Genomic DNA, 27,804 nt, shown 5'->3' on the forward strand with positions numbered 1-27,804 from the left:
GGGTCAAAAGATGACAAGTCAGACAAGATCAAGACCACCAGTGAGTCTGTTAGCGCCACACTATCACACACTCTCACATGCCCAAGAGAAACATTCCCTACAGTATAGAAAAAAACCCTCCAAGAAACTTAACTTACTCATCCTTTCATCATTTCTTTTTCTTTCTCCATCCATCCTGAAGACTTTCCCATGGTGGAAAATGGTGTTGACGCTCTAGACACTTAAATAAAACATTCTTTCAAAATTATGTTTTGTTTAGTTTGCATTTGTTTGTTATGAGTCTCCAATTATGTTTAGCGTCTGGAATTCTGACCAATCAGAAGCTGGAATTCTCTCCTCTTCTTTACCTTGGAAATAACATCAAGCCTAAACAATTCGTCTATGAAAGACGGCGACACAATTACCGCTAATTGCCGTGCTCATTCTAGCAGCTTAATGTGTGTGAGCTGACTCCTGTTTTGCTGTAATATTGATGTCATCTTCCTGTTATTACTTTAAACACAGCTCAATTTACACCTCCGGTAATTAAAGTCTCAGAGAGCGTGTGTTTCTAAGCGGCTTATCAAACGTCTAGCATCTGTAAATGTTGCTGCGGCTTCTGTACTTCTTAATTAAAGGAGCCAGATGTCTTTATGGCGGATTTCTTATTCACCATCTCAAAGCCAAAGAAAAAATCTTCACATTTTTCTTACTATAAGGATCTGTAATTACACGCGACACCACGCGCATACTGTAGATTTATTTTTTGCGCTATTTAAACAATCGCAGAGCTGACAGAGCGGAATTTTTAACTTCTGTACCTTGGAAAGCTACATGGATTCCACTGCGCCTCAGAAATCAATATGCCAACAAGAACAGATGGAAGCATGACGCCGTGTACGGAATTCCTGATATTCGCATATCTAAGTAGAGGTCTGACGCTGTGAAATCTAATCATGATCTTGTATTAGTGTCAGGTACCTAGCTGTTTTTTCCTCAAGCATTGCCGTTGTTATTGTATTTATGTGCATGTGCATACGGCCATACGTCTGTCCTTAGTGCTGCATATGGCATTATTTGCTTTGGCGCACATGTGTGTGTGTTCTCAATTGGCTGTTTGAGCAAATGAAAAAACAAAATGGCCTCCTGTGTTTCCTGCCTTACTGCAAGCACCTGCTACTGTTTGCTGCTTCTGTTTACATGTCAAACCTCACGTCTCCGCCAGAACTCGCAACTCGGAGACCTACAGATGTATATGGAACGACAACAAAGTCTGTCTTTTTTCTTTAGAATAAGTAAGGAACAACACATGATAAATATCAATAATCTACAAAGGAAAGTGACAAAGTTGACCGAAGAAGACAGCAAGAGCAATCTGGTATATTTTTTAATCTATTTTAGCTACATTTAATGCTAGACTGCATCTGAAAGATAATTTAGTTCTTTAGTTCTCTAATAAAATTTTTACCAGAATGTTCCTTATACATAAATTATCAGCGAATTTATTTACTGTTGCTATATAAACAAATGACAGTACTCTGAATTACAGAAAATGAATGAAGTAACACCTCATCTTCTGGCCAATAGGATTTGACAATCCGACAGCGTTGTGGTAAAAAATGAAATAAAAATGAGAAATATACTGCTTTAAAAAAAAAAAAACAAGTTCTTCCATGCTTGCGGTCACAGTAAGGTGCTGAAATGTTTCATAACATGTTTCGCGGTGACTCTTTGCACCTGAGCTCATCGCCTTCTGCCTTTTTTTTTTCTTCCTCCGCTGCTTGGCTTGCAGTGTTAAGTAGAGTCGAGTCGTGACAGCTGCTGAGGTGCTGTGAGACAGCCTCGCGATGTCTTCCCCCTGCTAATGACTCCACTTGTTTTTTTCCCAGCGTTGTGGGACACTCCAGACCATTAAAGATCCATATAGCGTTAAACATCTGAAGACAGCTTTTACTAGCTAGCGCCGGACTGTTATTTACATTCTACGTAGACTTTAAAGAGCTGAGGAATTAGCGAGAAGAACATAGGCTAGGTGCAAAACCCCTCAAGATTCTGGTGTGGTCTGAGTTAACACTGATTTTTTTTTTTACTTTAGTCTGAATGTTAGCAAAGACTGAGCCAGTTTGCCTCAATTTACCTCATGTTACCTCAGTGTTTGCATTTTAGAGTGAATTATTTAAAATTCTTGTATTGTAGTGTCTCAGAAGTCAGAGGAGAAATTAGTAAGGTAAAAATTAAGGACAACAACACTACAGCCTTGCATAACCTTCCTAATGAATATCCATATTAGCTCTCTTTTCTCAATTACAAATGGAATGAAGGAAAGACCATCAGAGATTGTTTGTTGATGGTGATTAGGACTGCCTTCGCTGCCGATTGATTTCTCTTTCGCCCAGGGAGATGAACATAAGCGCGGGCGAAACAAGCTAGCACTTGATTAGCCAAGTCTTGAATCCGTGGGTATGCTCCAGAGAGAAAGTTGAGCTCTAACTGAGATGTAAAGGTCTTCACAATAACAACACGTTTGGAGAGGGTCTGAAGTCTGAAGGTGAATTAGATGATTAGATGACCTTCCCAATTAGTGATTAGCTTATAGACAGTGTCCTTTTCTTGCTATTGTCTCTATTCATGATCTGATCTGAAGCGCTGCCTTTAGCTAAATAATTCTAGTTTACCATTGGATTTGACACATAAGCCATGATGATTTATGTTGTTTTAGACATTTGTTGGCTTTGTTATAGCATTTTTTCATATCCTGGGTTCAGTCCAATGAAACACTTTACTGGACCACAGACAACCACTTGATGACCTCTGATCTAGAACATTTCTTTGGTGTACTTGTCAAGAAGTTTATAAAAAAGCAACCCTATCAAAATCCATCCTGTAGATAAGAGCAAGATTTCTAAGCTTGCCTTTTTTTTTAAGAAGAGGTTCTTAGCCCCCCTTCTGAGCATTCGCTCAATGTGTAAACCTCTCCATCATGTTCTTTGTTCCTTCATCCGATCCACCTACACAACTCCAGACTGCTGAGCGGATTCTTTCAATGCGCCCTGCCTGCATTCATCCCCCTCTCCAGAGCTCCAGCAATCCTCCATTCCGTATTTTCAAGGGCTTCCATCTTACGGTCGGGAGCAGCGTACGTTTTGCACGACTGTATGTAATGTACATAAAGGGTCTGAAATGAGTTACACTAAGAGGGAGGGGTGGGGAAAGATTCGCCAGGATGTCGGAACTTCCCTCGGGGGTTGTTTGGGCGCTCTGCTTGGACAATACAGATGTGTGGGCAGATGCCATCTGGGGTTCGGAGAACAAAACCGGGTGTGGGGGCGCAGCATTAGGGGAATGACCTGCGAATCCAGGAGGAGAATGGAAAATGGTCCGAGTGTAATCAATCAAAAAGGATGGTGACACAAATGACCAAGGACAACGGGCGCGAGGTGAAAGCGGTGCCCCCCGCCCACTGGTGTTGGCCGTCAATATGGACCCGACGTGATTGGAGAAGCGAACCACTGCCTCCTCAAGGCTAATTGGGCCTTTATGGTTGCGCAGCGTCTCGTGCAGATTGGGAAAATAAAACGCCATTCTCCTCAACGCTTTTGAGTGACAATCGATGTCGGGCGCCCATCTCGGAACGCCAGATGCTCCTCCCTGCATCATTATGCCCGGTGAAATGGTTTCGGCGGAGCAACGGTGGCGCCACAAAGCGTCACGAATGCGGCCCTTGGAGACTGAAGTCCAAACGTCACCTGCTCCTCAGGCTAATGCCATTATAGGAAAAAGATCCCAACGGGCCCCAAACTGACAACAATTCATCCGCTGTTCTGGCCAATAGGCTGCCAGGAAGTACCCGCTGCGTTCACACAAAACGTAGCATGCTAAAAGTGTGAGAGAACGGCAAGCTGGTGTTTACGTAAGACTTATGTTCTAGGGTACACAAGTTAGCTTAAAGGGATACTGCACCTTGTTTGTCCAAGGTTTTGCCCATATCTATAATATTTCGCTATCTCAGAACCTTCTAGTTTGGCAAATTCAGCTAATTCTTGGATTTTCCCAAAGAATGTGTCTTTTCACAAGACTTTAATTTACCTGTAACCACTTGACGTACTTAAGTTTGTCCATCATTTATTATTAACAATGTTCCCTTCATCCTTCTCAGAGACAGGATGTCATTCTGTCACTTACAGAATGTGTTTATGAGGCAGTTTGCCTTCGTTTTTTGCGTACGATTCCATACTAAATATTTGCTTTGCTAGACATAATCTTTACGCCACAGTGATGCTGTGTTCTCACATCTGATTAGTCAGGTTTTTATTTAAAAATATTTAACCACAGCTAAACCAGCATTGTAGCCTCAAATGCTTCAAATCACAAGTGAATCTTTATGTGCTTGCTCTAAAATGCTAACGTTTCTATGGTAACTATGTTTCTATGGTAACAACTTGTACGCTGGATTTTCTATGTAATCTACAGCTAATAACAAATAGATTAACAAATGACTTGTTATTTAATCTTTTTGTGTATAGAATCCACTCTCAAGAACAGTCAATTTAAGGCAGTTTTATATATATATATATATATATATATATATATATATATTTACTTTTGGAAAATGTACAATGTAAATCACCTCTAAAACGTTCGAAAACGTTACTATAAATGTACGTAAGCGTATGTAACATCCACATGGCATTATAAACCTTTACTAGCTTTTACATAAAAACATCATTGGAAGATTTATTTATTCGATTTTTATTATGATTTTTATTTTAGCCAGACTGCTTAGGCCTCTCCTTGAAATCCTGCTCTTGTTTATACCTGTTAACATTTCTGAAAGGAATCTTCAGTGTCGAGTATTTTAGGAGGAGTTTACAAGATTCTGGATCTTCATAACATCCAAAAACTGAGAGAGAGAGAGAGAGAGAGAGAGAGAGGGAGGAAAATCTGTGTTTATTACAATGATATTGGAATACAGGGTTTGCAACATTAAATGCAACTAAAAATGGATAAAAGTATATGTTTGTATGTCCTTTTTAAACATGTAATTGCTGCAAAATAAACATGTGGTAGAGGAATAAAAAAACAATGTTAAAATGCTTATGGGAATGATGTTTGGTATAATGTTATTGGAACCTCTGTAATGATTATTTACCTATAAATTCATGCCCCTGTGCTTTATTCATTTATTTATTTATTTATTTATTTATGTTCTCTCTCTTTTTTTTTTTACTAGTCAGTACTAGCTGTCTCTAAGACGTCTTAACATGCATTTCATGTCAACAGAAGACCGTTATCGCTCGATTCTTGCACAGGATGCACGGATGCGCGAGCATCTGCCGAGCTACACTATTGACGAAATCACGCGGCGGAAAGAAGGCGCGCGCGTGGAAGTGGGCGTCCCGGTGGGGGCGCGTGATTGACACTTTATCGCGTCAAACATACGCAACAGCCTCGCGCAGTTGAAATCCTAAACGATTCACTTATTCGCTACGCACAGGATAAATGCTCGCGCACATAAACGCATTCTTACGTTGTGCACGTGTCCGGCACAGAGATTTCTGCCGTGTTTTTCCGTTGCGCGAACAATAGACGGCGCCCTTGGACTTCTCACGCGCCAGTATAAACAATGCCTCTGCGCTGAGACTCGTTCCATCATCTAAACCGACTCACATAAACATTGCATTTTTTCTCTCTCTCTCATTGTGTGTGTGTGTGTGTGTGTGTAATAATCTTCAAACACTAACCAGGTATATTTGATTCATCTCCGATTAATGTTTTTTTTAAATCAGGATGATTCTACATCATGTCTATATGAAGAAAAGACTTCTATTTCTTCATTTGCGTTCCAAAACAAAAAAAAACCCGACATTGTTCAGATTAAAACATGACAATTTAGCTGCTCTCTCCATTTTCTCCCCCTTTTATTCCACACTGTTTAGGTATTCCAGGACACGGTGAGACTTTTTAACGCCAGGTGATTGGCTGCCTCAGGGTGACGGACAGCCCCGCAGGCCCCGCCCCTTTGTGTTGTCGAGGAGCGCGCGGCGCTTTTCGCTCTTCACTCGCTGCTTGCGCGACTTCGGCGGCGCTCGCGAAACGGCGCAAATGGCAACGATCGCGTTCTCAGCGACTTGGGCTCTCTTATTATGGATATCACACGCAGCTTCGAGTGCACGGGTTTATCCTCCGAATGAAGGTAAGGAGCATGGAAATCTTACAGGGATCTTATTTTTATTTTTCTGTTTATTTTTTCCGGGATCGTCCTGTGCGCAACGGAGATTTACGCAGAGGTTGTTGTTTTTTGCGTTTTACTGTCATATATATTAGGCTACTGATGCGCTCTTAATGCTCATCGAGACTACAGTAGTTTACTAATCACTTATGAAAGACTTATTTATCTATTAACTTTATTTATCCTGTGTACAGATTTTCCTAATTGCAGTTCCAAAGTCCTTTAACCTTTTACGCATCGGAGCATGATCACGCCGAATGAGCTCGAGCTCGAGGAAAGAAAAAAAACAAAACAGCAAAAGACAAAAAAAAAGGACATCAAATTCATGCTGCTAAAACCGTTCACAGAATTACTTATTCAGAAATTCAGGAATCTCCTTTGAGACTGAAAAGTTTTTTTTTTTTTTTTAAATCATGTTTTTCGTTAATGTCGGCTAAATTTTTGTTGAATTTTCCACAAAGATCATGTTCTAGCCAGTACTCTTTTGTATGGATATAAACCGAAAATAAACCATGAATCCTTGCAAATAAATAAAAAAATAAACAAACTGTGATATGCAGAATTTTGATATTTCCCCCCAAAATTTTTTGGCAATATAGAATTCTTGAAAACCCATGTTATTATATTTTCTTTTATTTATTATTTTTATTGTTATTATTTATTTATTTGCTTTTTGATTTCTTGTGCATTTTATAGATTTTTTCACTTAAACAGACAAACAATAAAAAAATCTGAAATACCAGCTCGAAACAAACAAACAAAAAAAATCTCAGTGTTTTGTTTAACTCTTTTAACTCAAAGAATGTTTCCGATCAGCTTGTGGACTTCAAACATGATTTACAGCACAGCAAATGGTTGTGAGAAAAGGGGGTAACATTTTTGTCTGTATGATGAGAATATTTTAGACAGGGCAGCAAAAGAAAACCAGAAGAAAAAGAGATTTTGGGATCTTTCTTCAGATAATATTATCGCGCTATCTATAGTAGGAGAGAAGTATCTTTAGTCAGGCCTGTGTATTATGTACTAGACTTACAAGCAAGCAGGAAATATGTTCAATTGTTTTGAGATAAAATCATACTTAATAAATAAATAAATAAATAACATACCAAAAGAGACATATTGTTCTTATTATTAATCCTGAAAAATGCAAATCGTATAAAAAGTTCAGAAAAAAACATCTTTCCATCACAGTTGTTGTATGTCTCATTTTTTTTGTTGCAGTGACTTTACTGGACTCGAGAACAGTGCAGGGTGAGCTGAAATGGGTTTCCAGTCCTACAGAAGGAGGGGTAAGTCATAAAAAAAATAACAGAACCAAAAAAAACAGCTGGTTTTAACTTTTTCTTCCTTCAAGAAAACTCTATGAAAGTCCATTACGCTGGGTATGGGAGGATGGTTCATATTACATGGTGCTCTATGAGGCATTTGTGATTCAGCCATTAAGTTATTACAGCACAGGGCCTCAGTGGAACAAGAAGCAAAAGTAGTTAAAAAGTCAATAAGTTGCTTATTGGAAAGGAATATTTGAATGTGAACTGTTTGTAAGGCTAAAAACAATTAGCTTGCTCTTTTCAAAACAATGCCACCGCGATGATGATCTAGAAGCAAAATTCCAGCTTTGTGTAGAAGGAAAAAAGATCTCTTTACCATGGCCTCAAGTAGCTATACTACATTGAAAATGGCTTTATTGCTGCGACAGTTGGACATCCGAAGGAAAGAAAGCGTCATAAATCATGACAGGCCTTTTGGGATTTCTTTGTCAGTTCAGCATTTTTTTTGTTTTAAACTCTCAGCAGACTCATGCATGGACATTTTCTTACGTTTATTAATGGCTGTGATAAATGTTCAACCAAACAAACAAAAAATAAAACCTTTTTTAAGTGCATACTGAAATATGAACTGGATTTTTTTTCCCGAACTTAAAAATGTAATGTGATTATAATAAGTTGAAGAAAGAATTAAATACTGATGTTTAGACAAAGGATCAAGTCTCAAGGTGCTTCTTTGCTAATACAGATTTGGTCTCAGTTGTGTAAAGCTCTACTGGATACTTGACAACTTGACATAGCCTTGAGTGCTTCCAGATTTCAAGTACAGTTAGGGCCAAATCTCCAAAAAAAGCCCAGAGAGGCCATAATGTTTCCAAACAATGTAACCTGCCAGATTTTACTGTTTGAGAAATCCCCACTTTCAAAGTTTACTTTGCAAATCTTTTTATTCTGATGGGAGCTGATGGGATGGCAGATGTGTGATTAAATTCTCATCAGCAAGTGATCGATGCAATGCAATCTGAGTGTGCGGTGTGGGATGTTGTGCACCTGCTGAGACAAGGGTATCCATGACTAAATCTATCTTTCTCTCTGTCTTTCTGTCAGTGGGAAGAAGTAAGCATCATGGACGAGAAGAACACGCCCATCCGGACGTACCAAGTGTGCAACGTGATGGAACCTAACCAGAACAACTGGCTTCGGACAGACTGGATCGCACGCGGAGCGGCCCAGCGCATTTATGTTGAGATCAAGTTCACTCTGCGTGACTGCAACAGCTTACCGGGCGTTATGGGCACATGCAAGGAGACGTTCAACCTCTACTACTACGAATCCAACAATGACAAAGAGCGGTACATCCGTGAGAACCAGTTCATCAAGATTGACACAATTGCCGCTGACGAGAGCTTTACGCAGGTGGACATTGGAGATCGCATCATGAAGCTCAACACTGAGGTACGGGATGTGGGCGTCTTGACACGCAAAGGCTTCTATTTGGCCTTCCAGGATGTGGGGGCGTGCATCGCCCTGGTGTCTGTGCGGATTTTTTACAAGAAGTGCCCACTTACTGTACGCAACCTTGCTCAATTTCCGGACACGACCACGGGTGCGGATACGTCATCGCTGGTGGAGGTCCGCGGCTCATGCGTGGACAACTCAGAGGAGCGTGAAGTACCCAAGATGTATTGCGGTGCTGATGGAGAGTGGCTGGTGCCAATTGGAAGCTGCCTGTGTAACCCAGGATTTGAGGAGCGAGCAGGAGCATGCCAAGGTAGGTTGTCTGGTACCTGTATTTTTTCTCTTTGATATAGTCCATTGTTTGTCTTTCTGGGTTCTTTTGAGGTTCCTGAGCCATGTGTACCTCTCTTGGAAGTGCTACAGAGGTTCATATTTTTGGAGCTCCATAGTCAAATCAAATCATTGGGGATTACATTTGGTAGCATTCCAAATAATATTCCACAGCACACGCATGGGTTTTCAGTTTCCAGACAAGAATTAAAAAGCAAGATGTCACGATTTGAACGTGACTGTGTTGTGTTTTCTCAGCTGGACAATGTTAGACGTTTGCTCCTCTTCAGACAGCTGGACGTTTAGCAGAACTCGGTGGATTAAGAGGCCAATGCTGGATCTTTCTGTTCCACATCAGAATGCCTTAGCAAGAAGCATCACTGATAATCATTTTTGTTCAGGCTCCAGCCATTCAGAATATTCCTTAGAAACACACTTTATATTAGGTTTGATTTCTCTTACACTGCCTTGCGGTCTTCTCTTGCTATCTGTGAAGGTGAGAGATTTTTGTTTCATAGAAAAGTTTTGTGGGGAAAGACGTTAATTATGAGAATTCATTTCTTTTTATTTGTTCTACCCCCTTTCACTTCTCACTGTCTTTGGCTTGGCTAAAGAGTTCAGAAGGGCTTTCCAGCATCTGGGTGAAGCTGAGGTCAGTAGAAATGAACAGCAGAACCTTGAGATAGGCGGACAGTTTGAGAACGCCCCCTCGCCCTTTTTTTTACTTGCCTGTAAAAGGCATCTGGTCCAGGAGAGGGTCAGAGCTTGTGCACGCTTGATAAACGGCATGCTGGCCAGTCCACTGTCGGTTATTTATGAGGGCAATCTCAGTGGACTAATTACATGACAAATACACAGTGTAATTTAGGGTTCCATTGGGCTGGGGAGGAGGAGGGGTTGTACTGTCTCTGCAGGCGGTCTCTCAGTAAATGTGTCCGGGTGGTTAGTTAAACGGGTTCACTTTTATAAAAACGGGTAGTTTTTCTTGGTACTCTTTTGTTGGCGATGCTAGGCGGCATTCCACTCTCTTGCTTCTTTGGGTTCTTTCTCGCTCTTCTTTCTCGCACACTCTCCCTTCTCTTTGTTCAGCTGTTACGATTTAAAACAAAAAGCTGCCATAATTCAGGCAAAGCTGAAATTCCACATGGAGACTTGGTGGAGAATTCAAAATCTTGTTTGAGTTTAGTCCTTTTTAGATATCATATTTGGTGGCAAGTCTCACCAAAGTCAAACATACGGAATCAAAGAATTATAGTCTGTTGTCCAGTTACAGGTGCAGTGGATGACTTTAGTTTGTGTGCTATTTCGATTCGTTTTTTAGCAGGGTTCATGGCATCCACCATTCTAGGGATTAACCCATCAGATGTCATCCTCCGCAAGCCAACAATTCACCGCATCCTTATTGAGGAAAGTTCAAAAGGTGGCCTACTCTCCCAGGGCGAGGATGAGTGTCAGTGTCTCCTTAATAAGCCCATATGGATAAGGAAAGGACTTATGGGTTCACTTTCAATGTGAGGGGTGTTGCAAGGGGGAGAGGATGATCTCAATGGGGCATCTATTGAGAATAAGGCATATGAGGCTCATAGCCCAGGAGGCGTGAGTTGTACCCTTTGCCTGATTGTTGGGGATGCTCGGGATATCGGGAGGGGTGGCTGGGAGTGAGAAAAGAGAAACACTAGATGGGGTCAGGGGGGTCATCCCGGTTTTACCGTTCACACCCACGCAAAGACCAGGGTCACGGCCGAGATTGATTAAGATGTCAAAGTTTTGACAGCTGCGTCTGATAGAGACAGTGGACAGGAGCCACGAAGACCTTAAATATGAATGGAAGCAGAAAAAGGACACAGGATACTATACCGTCTTTTGTTTGTAATAGTTTTTTAGGTTTCTGCGTTGCTCATCTGCCAAAAAGAAAGTGGAAATAAGTTCTTTCAAACCATTGGAGTAAGTTTTCTAATTCTGACAGAACCATGGCACATGTTTATCAGTCTGCAGGCTTAGGTAGGGAAAAAACCATGAAACAGTATGAAGCCGTATGCACTTGACATTTTGGGTAAAATGGAGTTGGTGTAATGAGAAAACTGCCCTTTATGTGCTTGATATTGAAAAGCTGAGGCTGATTTTTTTAACAGAAAATGGACACTCCTTTCCAAGGTACATTTTTGAGACAGACCAAAAAACATGACATGATTCACACTGTTGTTGCAGCAAATGTGAGCTGGAACTTAATATTTGAACACATCTTGACCAAACTAGTGTACTTACTAAACAAGAAAAAGCTGAGCATTGTGTGTGTGTGTGTGTGTGTGTGAGCCATGTCCATCTAATTACCCAAAGCTAGCTTGTTTATCTCAGTGCTGTCATAATTATGAGCAGGTGTGTGGGGTTCATCGTCGGTTTCAGCTGGGTCTTGTTGCTAATGTTTTTTTTTCCTCCAGCAGACAATAGACTTCATCCACTGAAAATGCTTCCCATTATGAATATTCATTACTTCCGTCCTTTATTCCTGGGCTTTTGATGGCAAGCGCATATGTTGATTCCTGTCACGATCCCCTTCAGTTGTGCATCCAGGGCTTCTGCGCTGGACAGTGAATGGGACGTCAGCTGTCTTGAGTAGGAACGAGAGACAGAGAAAAGGAAAAGAGGGTGCTCTTTGATATACACCATTTGCATATTTTTGTAGGTGAAAATGCAAAGGCAGCAAACTTGCGTCTGTTGCGCACAATAGTATTCGCTTTGCTTTCTATGAGAGGCAGAAGAGGAGGCGTTTCTTTCTTTTTTTGTCAATGCAGCAAGCAGTCTGGAATCATTGCGACATTTAAATTTAAATGAGATAGCTAACTGTCTCGCATTACATGCTCACATCTGAATAGGATTCGCTTGATTTCTGAATGTGACACAAGGAATTTAGCCTCCTTCCTAGCAATGCTTCAATTTGAGTGCTTGTCACTGTCAAAGTTCTGTTGTTTGCCTTGAGCGACAGTGTGTGTGTGTTTGCTGGTGTATGTGTGTGCATTCTCCTTGACCCCATGCTGTTGATCTTGGTTGGTTGCTCATGCTCGGAAATGCCCCTGACATCTCCCAGCCCTTCACTTGTCAAGAGGCTGATGGATGATGGGTTTTCGAGTGTCCACAGTTATTGAGACAGACTTAACTTCATTTGCCCGAATCATTACATTTTTACAGCAAGCAAGCTCCTTAAAGGAACTAGCCTAAAAAGTAAAGTTTCCCTTACCCTGCTTACTGTTAGCTCGCTAATACCTTCACCATATTAAAGCAAAGCACCTTGCTAAAGTCTTAACATCTAGAGTTCAGGCAAGGAGCAAGTTCCAGCACTGTAATATTTGTATAGAAAGCTAGAAGATCCCGCTAAGTCACTCCTGCAGAGCAGCCTCAAATTTGAGTCTTTGTGTTTACCATTGACTCGCTGCTCATGTGTGTGAGGCGTATTGAGTATGGCTCACCTCGTCCTTGCCTGTTAACCCGGGATCTTTTTAAACCAGAACCCACTGATGTTCGTTTGAAGAGTTGTCCATCACCATCACCACCAGACAACACTCCCCATCAATTGGCGCTGGGCAGTTAGCACTTTGCTGCTTTCTTATAAAGCTGGCTTCTGTCCAATAGGGTCAGAGGTCTTCTGAGTTAGCATCAGACAGGGATAAGAATGACAGAGGGTGATCCACAGGAAAACTTGAACCATCCTTTCCTTCATGAAATCGCTGCCCCAGTGATTTAAATGTAGGGCAGATTAAACTTGACAGTCACCATCACCACCGAGTGCCTTTGTCTTTGGTTTTGATTAGGACGTTGCCAACATTTCTTCAGACAAACGCACCAGATGGATTGTGGGACTTGGTGAATGCGCTTGTTTTGTTCCTCTAATGAAGCATTTGGAAAGGCGTCATAGCTTGATTTATGATGACAAATGACACAAATGAAATCCAAGTACCATTTGGTAAATCAACTCTGTATAAACACTAGACTGTTTCATGGAAGGAAGAGAAAAAAAATGGCTGGATTTGAAGGAGACCCTTTGTCAAATTCCCCCAAGTTCCCTTTTAACGTAAACACTCGACCCCATAAACTGTGAAAGTGAACTAATGAATGTTCTTACAAAGATATGCTTCGGAAATGGTAATATGGTTAAAAAAGATGGACAGCTAATACAACACAGAGGTGTGGAAATGATACTTGCTAATTGTCTATATTGTTGACTGGTTCCAAGGTCATGCTGAATTCTCAGTTCTGATTACTCAAAAAAGTGTTGATCATTTTCCATGGTGGTTCCACTGCTAGATTTCCATTATTGTTACTACAGAGAGACTTCTGTGGTGGACATTAATGGAAGAGGTGCTTATGTAACAATTATTGAAAGTGTCTTCATTGTCTGTGCCGGACGGATTTGCGTTTTCTTTATAGTATGTGGCAACAGAGAAAAACAGACATGTTGGTGAAGAAATAGCTATGTTTATGTTAAATTGTCAGTATATTTTACAACTATTTAAAGATAGTGTTTTTGTTTCTCATTCTACCATGACACTAAGCTCTTAGCCATAGATTTACATATACTTACATATTATCTTAACATTATATCAGGATATGAAAGCATGTGTCCTACTCTGACGCAGATATGACCATGCCATACGATCCATGCTAGCTTTCATTCGTTTTTTTTGGTATTCCTTTAACTTGCCATCCTGTGGGAAAACTAGCAAGACGTGGGCTCATATTTTCCTCACTGGGGGGCGATTCTTGACTGAAGTGGCCTGGGGTAGGCTCCCTCTAAGTCTGTTTATCCGAGATCTGATAGGACGTCAGTTAACAGATGTCAATTAGCTCAGAGTGCATGCGTAAGAGCGGCGGCCAGATGAAAAGATGGATGGAGTAATGGGATTATTTAAGGGCCGGCAGCCTTGTTTCCACAATGCGGTGTAATCGAGGTAATTATGCCCGAGGGCTCACCATGCTGACTGAACAATAGGTATTAATACTTGTAATTATTTGGAGAGGCTGAGGTTTGGTGGGCTTGAAGTCTCCCAGCTGAAGTGAGCGGGTTTGTTCTATTACCTTAAGATATTCGAGTGGATTTGAGCCCTTTCAAACCAGCTGTTCGTACTCAACCACTTGGTTTGACATTGGAAGCAATTAGTTTTGACTTTTTACGGCTTATGGTGAAGAGACGGCGTTCATGGACGTCTTGGTAATGCAGGTGCTGGCTGTTCACAAAAAGTTGAGGGTTTCTGGTAGAGAGAACCTTATCCAGATGAATCAAGGTCTGTGTGAACCAGAAGAAACAACAAAGGTGTAATTTTGATTGTTAAAAACTAGAAGTTTGTTTGAGGTAAAATTCTGTTAAGATTTTCTTGTTAGTAATATTGGCTAAAAACATAAATTCCACCTTCGTCCATCTGGTTCCCATTTCAGCTCTCGGTATTAGCAGTCCAACACTCTTGGCATGAAAATTTCTCCACCAAGTTGCTCTCAGGTCAATTTGAAAGTGGCACTGCCAACTTGTAGATGTGCTAGCCACCATGGGATCCAGTCTGGTGTCCTGTATAATTAGCACATTTGTGTTACCGGTCGTTAAAAAGCTTGCCAAGAATTGTTCCAGAGGTGCAACGGAGGAACAGAATGAACACCCAATCATAGCACAGCAGTCGACAGTTTGAACCCCACAGACATAACACACGCTTGGTCTGAATGTACACATCGTGTTTGATTTAAATGCAGTCTCCCAAAATAAAGCCTGCAAGAGCTGACGGATTGTAACTCGGCTGTCGCGGTCATGGCGTTGATGCTTTAGCGCTTTGGATTTGGAGACAGACATTAATCAGAGGGTAATGGCGGCACAGGACCTCGTTCAACACCTCTTACAAAAAACATTCATGCACATACACACACATGCTAGGAACATCTCAGTGGAACCTTGTGTCAATATTAGTAAAGATTAGGTCACTTCCGTGTGTGCTGGAGCAAGACTCATTAAAAAGAGCAAGACGTTAATGTGTTCTCCGTACACACCAGTTTCTGGTACGTTTTGGCTTGGTGCTACTAGATCGTTTCTTTTTCTCTGTATCCAGCTTGCCCTGATGCGGAGGCAGGAGCTAGCTGCAAAGCGAGGATGTCTATTCAGTGCCTAGCTCACTACACACACACACGCACACACTTTGCTTTGTGAATCTGGCGCTCTTTGAAGGCCCTTAGCTAGAGGGGGACCGAAGCTGACAGTGAGAACATTAGCATGTCAAAAGCCCGCTGAATCAATAGGGCCCTTCTCTCTGCCTCGATTTCTCTCTCTCTGCCTGGCGCTAACACACACAGACCTCTCCATTCAATGGCACTCAGCGCGACCTACTGTAGGAAAGGTGCTCTACTAATACGTGCGCTGCAGGGGAGAGAAATGTGTAGAGGGGGGGTTCGAGAGAGACCTATTTATATTGTACCAGTGGATATGAAGTGGATATGTTAGATTTGGGAGATTGTGCATATGGTGGGTTGTTAAAGGAAAACTGCAGATTTTTTACATTTGGTCTGGTATTTTCATTATTCCTGTAAGAAGTTAGCTTTGGGCAGCTACGCTGGCCTCACAGGGGGATATTGTTGTTGCCTATGTAACAATTTTGCTCTGTAGCAGTGAAAAAACAAGCGCAGCAACATTAAATATCAACCTCTAACTTCGACTTCCAGGTAGGAAAAAACTCAGAAGGGTCTCCTCATCCATGAGATCAGCAAGTGACAAGAGATGTTAGTCAAAATATAAGCTTGTTAAAACTATAACAGAACCGTACAGTTAGCTAGCTAGATTGTTGCGTCCATGTTGTCCTACCCTCACCTTTGGACTGGGATCGTACAGGGGGTCCAAGACGCAAGTTCTGAATTAAGGCTAATTAATATGCTTAGAGTTTTAAAGAATTTGCTAATTGTCTGAAGAAAAACAATGTTACAGATATACAGTGGCAGCCATTTTGTTTGAAAAAAACATCAGCTGTGCACTAGTTGGGGAAATAAAAGCACACCATCCAAGGCACCAAAGCAATTACCAACACGAACGAGTGGTAGAGAGACAGAGTGCTCCAAGGGAGGCGGGAGATGGAGAGAGTGTGAGAAAACGAGTGGAAATGAGGCTTTTGGATCTTTGATACTGTGGACGAAAAACACGTCGGAGAGCTGCGAATGAGTCTGGAGGAATGTGAGATGGCCGTCTCTGGTGAAATGCATGCGCCGCCACAGCTGCGTCGATCACTCATAGAGGGAAAGACAATGAGCCGAAGCCGCTTACCTCCTTTTTCTCCTGTCACCTGCTGCAGTCCAACCCCCTGCCGGGTTAAGACATTCCTCCAGCTTTCAGTCAATCACTCTGTGAGTGTGTGTGTGGAGGAGGGCCTCTTGTCCATCAGCTCTGGACCTCAGGCTGGGAAGTGTTTGTGATTCCATATGAAGTCCATAGCCGTTGGGGTTGCTTTATACACTTCACTGTCCTCTTCTTCTCCTCTGGGACTTTCGTAACGTACAAACTCATCAGGACGCGTAGCACAGATGGCCAACAATGTTCTTTTGTGTGTGGCGTGTGAAGGTTACTGATTTGTCCTTACCAAGGCTGGAGATTTTCTTTTTCTTATCTTTACCTCTAAACCTTACATGAATAGGGACACAGTGTCATTATGTGTATCAGTTAAACCTGAAGTGGGCTTGGCTGTGCATTTGTGAAAAACACAAATCTTTCATGCATATCTATATTTGTATCTTGATGCTGTATGTTTTCTGGTCAGAAGAGCAAAAGAGATAAAGAAAAGGAGGAAGAGCGGTGGGGAGGAGACGAATGAATGAATAAGTGAATACCTGTGGATTAAAGCTTTAGAACCTTTGACAGCAGGGATGGCTCGCTGGTGACGGATGAGTCTCACCGAGGCTAAAGCCAGATCAATCATCATCAACCACACATACACACACACACACTCACACAAACACAGAAAGCTGAGTTAGCATGCGGCATGGCACAGGGCCTCGTCTCGTTTCAATCAGTCCCTGGAAACGTAATTAATAAGCGAAAATTGAGCATGAGTCGATCAATGAGCTAATCAGTTCACACTCCACAGAAAAGGGACGCTAATTATCGCTTTCTTTCCTTGTGCTGTGTTTGTGTGTATTAACACATTGAGGTGGAATTAACATAGTCATTCAGGCAACTGAGGGGGGGCAGAAATAAAGATTATTTTTAGTAATAATACTAGCGAGTAACAATAATACTATATCCATCCAGGGTTGACATAAGAAGACTCTATATATGATTATGAAACAGCTAGCATAGCTAGCATTTAGTCTATGTACTGAAGCATGCTTGTATCTAGCATTTTGGCTACAACTTGGCTTACAAATTTAGGATTCAGATGATTATATATATTAAAACAGCTTAGGCATTATCCAGTGATTATGTTTGTGGTTTAGCTGTGTGTAGTATTCTTTGCTAATCGCTAATTAGCCAGCTTTGAGTTTTGTTATTAGCTGTGTTGTGTTTATACTGTTTAGCAATGAAGTGAATATGTTTTTGAGCCTGGACTGGTCAGATTACACTGGAGAGACAAGAGAGACAGAGAAAGTGTGTGTATGTGTGTGTGTGGTATGGTGCTTTAACCCTCCTGTATCACAGCTAAAGAAGGATAAAGGATAAGCCAATGTCATAAAACTGCCACAAGTGCGTTAGCCATTAACAGATATACAAGTGCTAACCCTATGAACACACACTTTCTCTGCAGTGAAAAAAACAGCTGACCAGAGTGTGTAAACCTGTCGTAGTGTGTATTTCCAGTTAGCTCAGTATTCAGTATAGCATTGTTCTTAATTCTCCAAAAAAAAGGGAATAAAACAAGTGTAGTTCGTTTCTGGGAGCACGGCCAAACTGTTCTAATATTTCAAATCATAATATTTCATAATATTTCTCTTTTTTTTCTTCCTCAGCCGCATTTTTTTTCATGAGTGTTATAAAAAGAGAGTTTATTAGATGCGTTTTGATTATGGCTTGGCTGATTGGAAAAGCGAGTGGCTCTAGGCCTGGAGGAAAACTGAAACATGTGGCATCAACTCTAGTGTTTCTCTAGTGTTTGTGTGTGTCTCTGTGTGTGAACAAGAAATATAATCTGGCACTGATATAGCAGTGCAAAGTGTCCAAGAGAACACACACACACACACACACACACACAATCTTTGAAGACCACCCAACATTGGTCTTTCGCTTCTCTGGTCCATGTTTTTTTTTCCCGTTCTCTATTTTTTCTCTCACCCTTTCTTGTCTTCTTGGACGATTTTTAACATTTTTGGGATGAACAATGATTTTTTTTTTCATTAATATTTATTTTGAAATCGCTTTTCAGCTATTTTGGCAACTCTACATCTGACTCAAATAATAATAAAAAAACGTTATCTCCACATCATTGGCTTAAATAACTAGAAATAGTGAAGTTTACATGCTGCGTCTTTATTGATTTTTGCAAAACATTTTATTATGTAGCTAATTTTTTTGACTACAAACTCCACCTCCCACTGCAACTGTGAACATTGGTCAAGCTGATCGGCTTTCGGTGAAACGATTTTTATGGATTAATTCATGAAACATGCTAGCTAGACTCCACTTCTCATGGTTGAAACGCTGCTGAATTTATGTTTATGTTACAAACATGATCACATACATGCCTATTTTTTACTTTAATTCCTATTATATGCTTAGTGAGCTAACTGTCTTGCCGTATGTTAGGTTTCAGAAAAACAAAACAAAGCATATTGTTGATATTTCTTCTAATATGAGCTAGCTGATTTACAAATCAGTCCAGCAGCTTATCGCTGCACCTGCAGTCACTCAGCTGAATGGCGTACTTTCCTTTTTAGTTTTAAGAATTTAGAAATACACAGATCTGAACTACCTTTGTTCTCCTAACACTGTTGTCTCGTGCTCTGGTGTAGGACTAGCATGTGATCGGGTGAAGCCTTACACCCAGTAAAAGTCGTGTTAAAGTCTTTTCTTTCCTGCTGAACTCCTTCTCTTTTATGGGTGAGGAGAAGAGGACTGCTGACCCCTGAGTAACGAGCCAGTGCCTGTTAATTACACCTCCATTAAGCCGTGAATGGAGAGATCAGCACTTCCCATGGTTTGTGGTTGGAGATTTGGTGAGGTTGGATGGGGTGGGGGTGCAGGGCGACTGGATGGGAACAGGACTATAGAAGACTATAGATTGTCTACGTTAATTAGATGTCTAAATGCTCAGGGCTTAAAATGGCATTTGATATTCATGATGTAGGAAAGATGATGATCATATTTGGAGGTGTAATCCATGACCACTCAAAAAAAAAATGAAAAAATAAATCTATTTTTGGTTCAATCTACGCTTATCCAATTCCATAGAAGTCTCTGGACTTTCATAACTGATACGATACAAAATGTTTTGGAATTTTACAGGAAATTTCTAAAATAATCTGTGTTAAAACTCATTTAACACACCCCACCGTCACCCCCTAATCTGCCTCAGCAACTCCTCCAATTAACTCGTTCCTTCAGTTTTTGTTAAAAAGATCCCAAGCTCATCAGATGGACTCTCTGTCTCTCCTTTTGACAATTTTTTCAATTCCTCAACGCACGGACACAAAGCACACCGTCCTCTAAAGGTCATGACCCCGAGCTTCCTATCTCTATTTCTTCCTCCGTCCCCCTGCTGTTCTTTTGCCATGTTCGTTTCAGAGGATGACAGAAAAACTTGTTAATCTCTTTTCGTCCCCGATCACACTCGATGTAGCGGCTGATTGGCCCCCGGGCAGACAGTGATGGATGGGTTGCGCTGAAGAGATAGAAGACAGGGAAAGGTGGGGAGGTGTTAATCCGGCTCCTTGGGGCGCCGTCACTTTTGCACGATTAAAAGGAGATAGTTGGACAGGGAAGAAAGAGAGATTAAGTTTGATGCGGTTGTCTTGTGGAGAGATTCCTGTTTTGTAAAAAAAAAAAAAAAGAAAAAAAGGAAGGAAAGAAAGAAAAGATGACGAATTAACAGGTTGTTACTGAGGTGTCCAAAGCAAAGTGGACCTGTGTCTTTTTTACATTTAGAACTTATATTTAAAAAGGTATTTTATATATATTTATATATATATATTTATATACATATATATATATATATATATATAATCAACTGTTGTCTTTTTCCTGAACACTGATTCTCCCGTATGTTCATTTTGATATATTGCCCTAAAACGCAAAGCCCCAATCAACAAAATGATGACTTAAACCTTCCAATAATGCAGCTCAGCCACTGCAGTGACTCATACCATATACACCACAGACACATGCTAACTCATTACATTTTTGATAGGGTGCCATTACTTTTGACTGAATGGCTAGTCTTATTTGATTTGGTTTAAATAAATAAGCTATTTAAACTGACGAAACACAATTGCACTAGACTGAATCTACATGATCTGTTAGAATTTCAAGTGAAACGTCATATTGTGTGTGTGTGTGCCGCGGTGAGTGTGTGTGTGTGTGCGTTGAGTGTGTTCGGATGAATGACACAGCGCATTCCTGCACTATCGCTTCCTCTGTTAATTAGAGTGTCATAAAACCATCGAGTTCTCTCTCATTGAAACATTCCGTAGTGCTCCAATACTGCCTCATTCTGTGACGCTGACCTGGCAACCACATAAACACACACACACACACACACACACAATTACAATACATGAATACGAATTGAAGTATTGCTTTACGACAGTCCAAAAGTCTGTTTTTTTTTTTACACTGTTGGATCATTTCTTCTGTGAAGTTGTAATTAAATTAAACATGCTGTTAATGGAGTTGGATCAATACAAAAATAATTTATGTTAAGTTTTCACTCTCTCTCTTTTTTATTTTTTCTTCCAGCCTGTAAAATCGGCTACTACAGAGCTTTAGCCAGCGACGCCGGCTGCTCCAAATGTCCTCCTCATAGCTACTCGGTGCGTGAAGGCTCCACGTCATGCACATGTGACAAAGGATACTTCCGGTCCGAGACGGATCCCGCATCCATGCCCTGCACCCGTATGTATTCCACCTGTATCCTCTTACGCTAATATTTTACTCAAGCATGAGAGTTTAACAGTCTGTGTCAGTTATTACTGCACTGTTAGCTAATTCCTAGAAGTCGAATCCAGCTAGCAAGAATATAGGCCTTTTTTTAAAAAGAAAATAACACGTTGTGTTTTTATTCCTAGCTTATTAAATAATCATGACATGACCCTGTCTCATTTTCTGTATCTAAAATACAGCTAATTAACTAATTAAATGATGAATACTAGAATATAACAACAGTGTTCTCATCAGTGCTAATAATTATATTTATTTAATAATAATAATTTATATATATACACTATATTGCCAAAAGTATTCGCTCACCCATCCAAATAATCAGAATCAGGTGTTCCAATCACTTCCATGGCCACAGGTGTATAAAATCAAGCACCTAGGCATGCAGACTGTTTTTACAAACATTTGTGAAAGAATGGGTCGCTCTCAGGAGCTCAGTGAATTCCAGCGTGGAACTGTGATAGGATGCCACCTGTGCAACAAATCCAGTCGTGAAATTTCCTCGCTCCTAAATATTCCACAGTCAACTGTCAGCTGTATTATAAGAACGTGGAAGTGTTTGGGAACGACAGCAACTCAGCCACGAAGTGGTAGGCCACGTAAACTGACGGAGCGGGGTCAGCGGATGCTGAGGCGCATAGTGCGAAGAGGTCGCCAACTTTCTGCAGAGTCAATCGCTACAGACCTCCAAACTTCATGTGGCCTTCAGATTAGCTCAAGAACACTGCGCAGAGAGCTTCATGGAATGGGTTTCCATGGCCGAGCAGCTGCATCCAAGCCATACATCACCAAGTGCAATGCAAAGCGTCGGATGCGGTGGTGTAAAGCACGCCGCCACTGGACTCTAGAGCAGTGGAGACGCGTTCTCTGGAGTGACGAATCGCGCTTCTCCATCTGGCAATCTGATGGACGAGTCTGGGTTTGGCGGTTGCCAGGAGAACGGTACTTGTCTGACTGCATTGTGCCAAGTGTAAAGTTTGGTGGAGGGGGGATTATGGTGTGGGGTTGTTTTTCAGGAGCTGGGCTTGGCCCCTTAGTTCCAGTGAAAGGAACTCTGAATGCTTCAGCATACCAAGACATTTTGGACAATTCCATGCTCCCAACTTTGTGGGAACAGTTTGGAGCTGGCCCCTTCCTCTTCCAACATGACTGTGCACCAGTGACCAAAGCAAGGTCCATAAAGACATGGATGACAGAGTCTGGTGTGGATGAACTTGACTGGCCTGCACAGAGTCCTGACCTCAACCCGATAGAACACCTTTGGGATGAATTAGAGCGGAGACTGAGAGCCAGGCCTTCTCGTCCAACATCAGTGTGTGACCTTACAAATGCGCTTCTGGAAGAATGGTCAAAAATTCCCATAAACACACTCCTAAACCTTGTGGACAGCCTTCCCAGAAGAGTTGAAGCTGTTATAGCTGCAAAGGGTGGACCGACGTCATATTGAACCCTATGGATTAGGAATGGGATGTCACTTAAGTTCATATGCGAGTCAAGGCAGGTGAGCGAATACTTTTGGCAATATAGTGTATATATATGCATACATATATATATACATACAAATATGCTCAGACCTTCAAACCCTGCACTTATTTAGTGTGTGCGCAACCTGTTGATAGCCTTTTGCTCATTTCCCACACACTTGAACACCTGGCAATCAACTTGAAATCCCATGACCCTTGTGAATAACGCATCTACAGTAGAGACAAGCTGTTTAAGTGTGTGTATGAGTGTGTACTCAAGTTTGTGTGTGTGTGTGTGTGTGTGTGTGTGTGTAAAAGAAAGCCATTGATAATATGTACTTTAGAGTATGAGGCGCATTAAACCAAAGCGCCTGCAGCTAGCTCGCTACGGCTTCAAACACAAAAACACAAGCACGCATACATGATCAACAGAAGCTAAACAGCCGTGGCGTGTCGAAAGATGCAGTAATCTCTTGAGAAGTGACAGATGTGCGAGCCGAAAGAAACGAACGTAAACATATCGACTTCGCTAGGCAGTCCTCTGAAAGACCATTTGCTAATCACGCTCATCTGCTTATTCCATTCACTTTGAGTTTTTTTCTACCCGTGTTTGACTTGAAAAATAGAGAAATCATGAGAGAGACGGATGAAGAGGTCTGACCCCATTATGATAACCCTTTTTCACACCTTATTGCATTGAAATGGAGCTTAATCAGCTGCTGTCCATCACTCGGGTCGAACATTGCTCGTCTAGACCGGCTAATAACACAGGCTAAATAGAGTTTCAAGAAAGAAGAAATCACCAAGTGGCTGCAGAGCATATCAGGAATAAATATAGATGTAAATATTAATCTTCTTCTAACGGAACAAAAACAACAGCAAGATTATTTACAGGAATCAAAGAATTCAAATTAAAACTATTATGCTTTACCTGGAATTCTGGCTAGATGGATGCTCTGAAAATTACCAGCTTGTAATTACCACACACATTTTTGCCTAAACTTTCAGAATGCACAATATTTAGCTAGCTAACTGCTTGCAAATGAAATATTTTGTCAGATATAGACTAAAAGGTTAATTTCTGCTCCATTTATATAACAGGAGCCTTTCAAAATATAGCCTACAATCAAAATGCAAAATTATTTTAGCACTAACATTAGCTCTCTTAGAAATAATATTAGCAGACTTCTGCTGAGCTAGCAAGAATCATATCAGTAAGCTTGCCAACTAGCTAACTGCTAGCAAACTAGCTTATATGGGACTTTAATTGCATTGAAATGTTTCCAATTATCTATTTAACAATAGCTTGAAAAGTAGCTTTTATTCAAATTAGAGCTGCATTGTCACTAAAATTAGCACTGAGATGAGCTTGCTAACCGTTAACATTCTAGCTTAATTTCATAAGCTGAGTCTTCACTTACTTTAATATATTCTCATTATTTATTTAACAGCAGCCTAAAACATTCTCACTGTAGGCTTCTATTCAAACTAAAACAAATTTTCTCTCTCAAAAATTTGCAAACCTGGCATTGAAATGAGCTGACTTGACTTCCAAGTTAGCTAACTGCTGGTACACTAGCCCACTTATTCACAAGGGATTTTGTTAGCTTAGCTATCAGGCAAAAAAAATATAGGTTATATAAATAGGTTAGCTAGCTGATCTACTAATTAGCAGACTTGCAATTTGTTAAATTGGACTTTTATATAATGTAAGAAAACTATTTTTTTTGTCATTACTGTTAGCAAAGTTAGCTATGTACAGTATCACATCACTGGTCGAGAGCTGTGAGAACAATTCCTGTTTGTTTTTTTTAGCGTTTACCATGCTAGCTAGGTAGCTAGTTTTGTTTTCGGATTAACTAACAGATCGTTTTCATTTAGAAACGCAGGCACTTTGAAGAGAGTTCTCTTTCTCTTTTTACACAACTTTTGCAGGCAGGCAGTAATATATTTCTGCTGACAAAAAGAGTGCTCTGGTACAACAGCTAACTTTATTTACAAAGCGTAGCTGTGTTTTCTGTAAGCTCAACTAGCATGTCGTAACATCCGTAGGATGTTTGGAGAAATGGCTTTTCATGCTGTGGAGAAAAAAAAAAAGACGGAGAAACTCTGCCCTTTGCAAAATATCTGCTTGTGGAAGAGTTTGTTGAGTTCTGGCTAGAGTTCAGAGTGTGTTTCATGCCTGTGACATTTATTTCTGCAAAAGCTTCATTTCACTAGTGTGTGTATGTGTGTGTGTGTGTGTGTGTGTGTGTGTGGTCTAAACAGGGCACAAATGCACGCAAGGGTAAAGCAATTAGTATTAATAAGATTCCTATCAGCCACCCACTCGGTTATAGAGATGAACATCTCATGATCTCTCTCAAACACACACACACACACACAGAGCAAACAGAGGGGAATGCTTGCGGCGACGGTTTGTCATAAACGTAATTATGCCTAAATTCAGCAGCGCCCGGTTTATAGAAACACACACACGCAATAAAAGGGCATGGGATTGTGTGGGTTTGTGCACTCATTTCTTCCTCTCTCTCATTTTTGCCCGTGCTGAATAAACACTGACCTAAATGTGCAAATATGGAATGACTTTGATCACCACTCATTGTTCACATCCCAAAAAATTATGGTTTTTTTTTGTTTGTTTGTTTGTTTTAATTCCGGCTAGTTCATAGCGATGCACTAGAAGTGGTGTGCAAAAATATTGGAACACGCCCTAATCTAATTTGGCTTTTTAAAATGAAACGAATCCTCTTTTGATGAGGGAGAAAAAAAAAAAAAAACGATCCACATTTGATATCATAAAGTTACTGATCCCCTGCATGCTTTGAATGCCATTTTGGCAAGTCGTAATGAGCCTATAACTACGACAAGGAAGTGGATTTAGATTTTCTGTCATGTTTTTGCAGCATGCTCCATTTCCCTCTAGAGCGAATTCATCTCATCTCATATTCTAATCTAATCGCCTGCTCGCTTTGCTCCACCAGAACCACCGTCTGCCCCACAGCACCTCATCTCAAATGTCAATGAGACGTCGGTCAACTTGGAGTGGTCAGCACCAGCGTTTTCAGGTGGAAGACAGGATCTTACTTACAACGTCGTGTGTAAACGGTGCGGGCCGGACGGACAGCGGTGCGAGCCATGCGGCGTTGGCGTCCATTACTCGCCGCAGCAGCTCAGCTTACGGACCACACGGGTCTCCATAAATGAGTTGCAGGCCCACACCAACTACACTTTCCAGGTGTGGGCTATCAATGGCGTGTCACCGCAGAGCCCCGGGTCTGATCAAGCTGCCTCGGTCACTGTCACCACCAACCAGGCCGGTAAGTGACACAAACCCACCATCGCTTATGCATCCAAAATATACTAGTATATTTTATATATGGGATACAGTAACAATCCTCAATTCAGACTGTAGTGCTTAGTTATCGTTGCCATAGTAACAATGAACTCACTTAATTGTTATAACCATATCAGCACTTTTTATTTTATTGTTTATATAGCGTAAGTGAAAACTTGTTTTAATAGTTTTAATAATCACATTGCTGTGATACCAGAGGAATACAAAAACACTTCAAGGTGCAGTTCATTATTGCTTATTTCCCTATAACAGTATTCCCTATTATGTTGGAATTGTTTGGTGGTTTGTTTTTCTGTTGTGTAATCTAAATATGCAATCAAATAATCAAGCCGTTCTAGTATTCATAAAGTAATGCATTTTCACACCTAGAGGTTCCCGGTTTATTAGCTAGCCCTATTTAATTGCTATCAGCAAAGCGTGTGCATGTTTTTACACAATAATAGGAGGGCTTTAAATGTCCTCACACATCATATAATTTCATATAAATTTGTGTGGATACACAGCCGTATGACATCACTGAATACCAGTATAATGTCCTCATATGATTAGGTGCGAGGTTGATGCATAGCATGCGTAGCACAAACGGCTACCCAAATATGGAAAACCAGTTTTTTTTCTCATCACTACTTGCCATGTGAGTGTCAAAAGCAATTACTCTGACAATAAAAGCATTTGCATTCCTGCATTTTTAAGCATGTGTACGGGATGCCTGGTTTGTTAGTGTTGAGTGGTAAATTTTTACAAGGTGTTTAATTACAGGTTGGTGAAGCCGCAGTGTATGTTTGTGCCTCATTAATGGCGGACACACCTGTCCATGTGCACGTAACCAATTTGCCTGTCTCAGTTCAGCATTTACAACACACACAACTGGATTTTTTATGAGTCTGACTTCCAAATCAGCTCCCATTCCTCTCTGTGCAGCCATTCAGACAAATGAAAGGCCGTAAGCCTCAGCTTGATCTTGCATGGTCTCTGGAATGTGGATTTAAGGCTATATAGATTACAGCAGACTTGCTTCCAATAATAAAGTCTGGCTACGAAAGAAAATAAAAAGCTCGCAAGTCGCCGTCTTTATCTCCGGGAAAACCGAGCCGGTTGTACTGTTATAACGGGCGCCTTCGTGAGAGCAGCTTTCATACAGGGAACACGAAACCAACATTGATCAGCTGCTGCCGTTAAGCAACACTCCAAAGGGTTTTTCATCCTTGCCTCAGCGCGATAATGCAAACATATCTTGGTCGCTGTAATGGTTTATAGCTTCATGGGGCTAATATGTTTGTCTTTTAAACAAAGTTAAACAGCAGGGTTCAAAACTCAGCATCTGTCTCAAAAAGCAAATCAGTGATGATCCAGTGATGATGATTATGCTTAAAATCTAGATATTGTTGGTGGCACTTGCACCAATTTTTGACCTATTATACCCTTAACATTGGTGCCACTGATGCAATATACGTTAAGCCTAAAATTTGCTAGAATCTTCCTGGGATCACCAAATCTATGATCAATGTTACTTTCATCCCAGTTCTTGGGAACAGAACCAATATTAAAATATTCACGCTTCAAATTCTTTGGTAAGCACTCTAGACTGTCTCTTCGTGTTATTTTACCCTCTATTATTC

At 40.9% G+C, this 27,804-nt stretch overlaps 1 protein-coding gene across 2 annotated transcripts in view; it reads left to right on the forward strand.

The window, feature by feature from the left end:
* The first annotated feature begins 6,014 nt into the window (after window positions 1-6,014).
* Window positions 6,015-27,804, forward strand: part of epha4a (eph receptor A4a) — a 33,605-nt gene continuing 11,815 nt past the window's right edge. For both annotated transcript variants that reach the window (XM_058395352.1, XM_058395353.1), the window contains exons 1-5: window positions 6,015-6,172; window positions 7,430-7,497; window positions 8,584-9,247; window positions 21,164-21,319; window positions 25,812-26,147. In XM_058395352.1, the coding sequence (XP_058251335.1) occupies window positions 6,082-6,172; window positions 7,430-7,497; window positions 8,584-9,247; window positions 21,164-21,319; window positions 25,812-26,147 (1,315 nt within the window). In that variant the 5' untranslated portion in view covers window positions 6,015-6,081. The remainder of the gene's footprint in view (window positions 6,173-7,429; window positions 7,498-8,583; window positions 9,248-21,163; window positions 21,320-25,811; window positions 26,148-27,804) is intronic.

Source organism: Hemibagrus wyckioides, linkage group LG07 (assembly GCF_019097595.1).
Source record: "Hemibagrus wyckioides isolate EC202008001 linkage group LG07, SWU_Hwy_1.0, whole genome shotgun sequence".
Lineage (NCBI taxonomy): Eukaryota > Metazoa > Chordata > Actinopteri > Siluriformes > Bagridae > Hemibagrus > Hemibagrus wyckioides.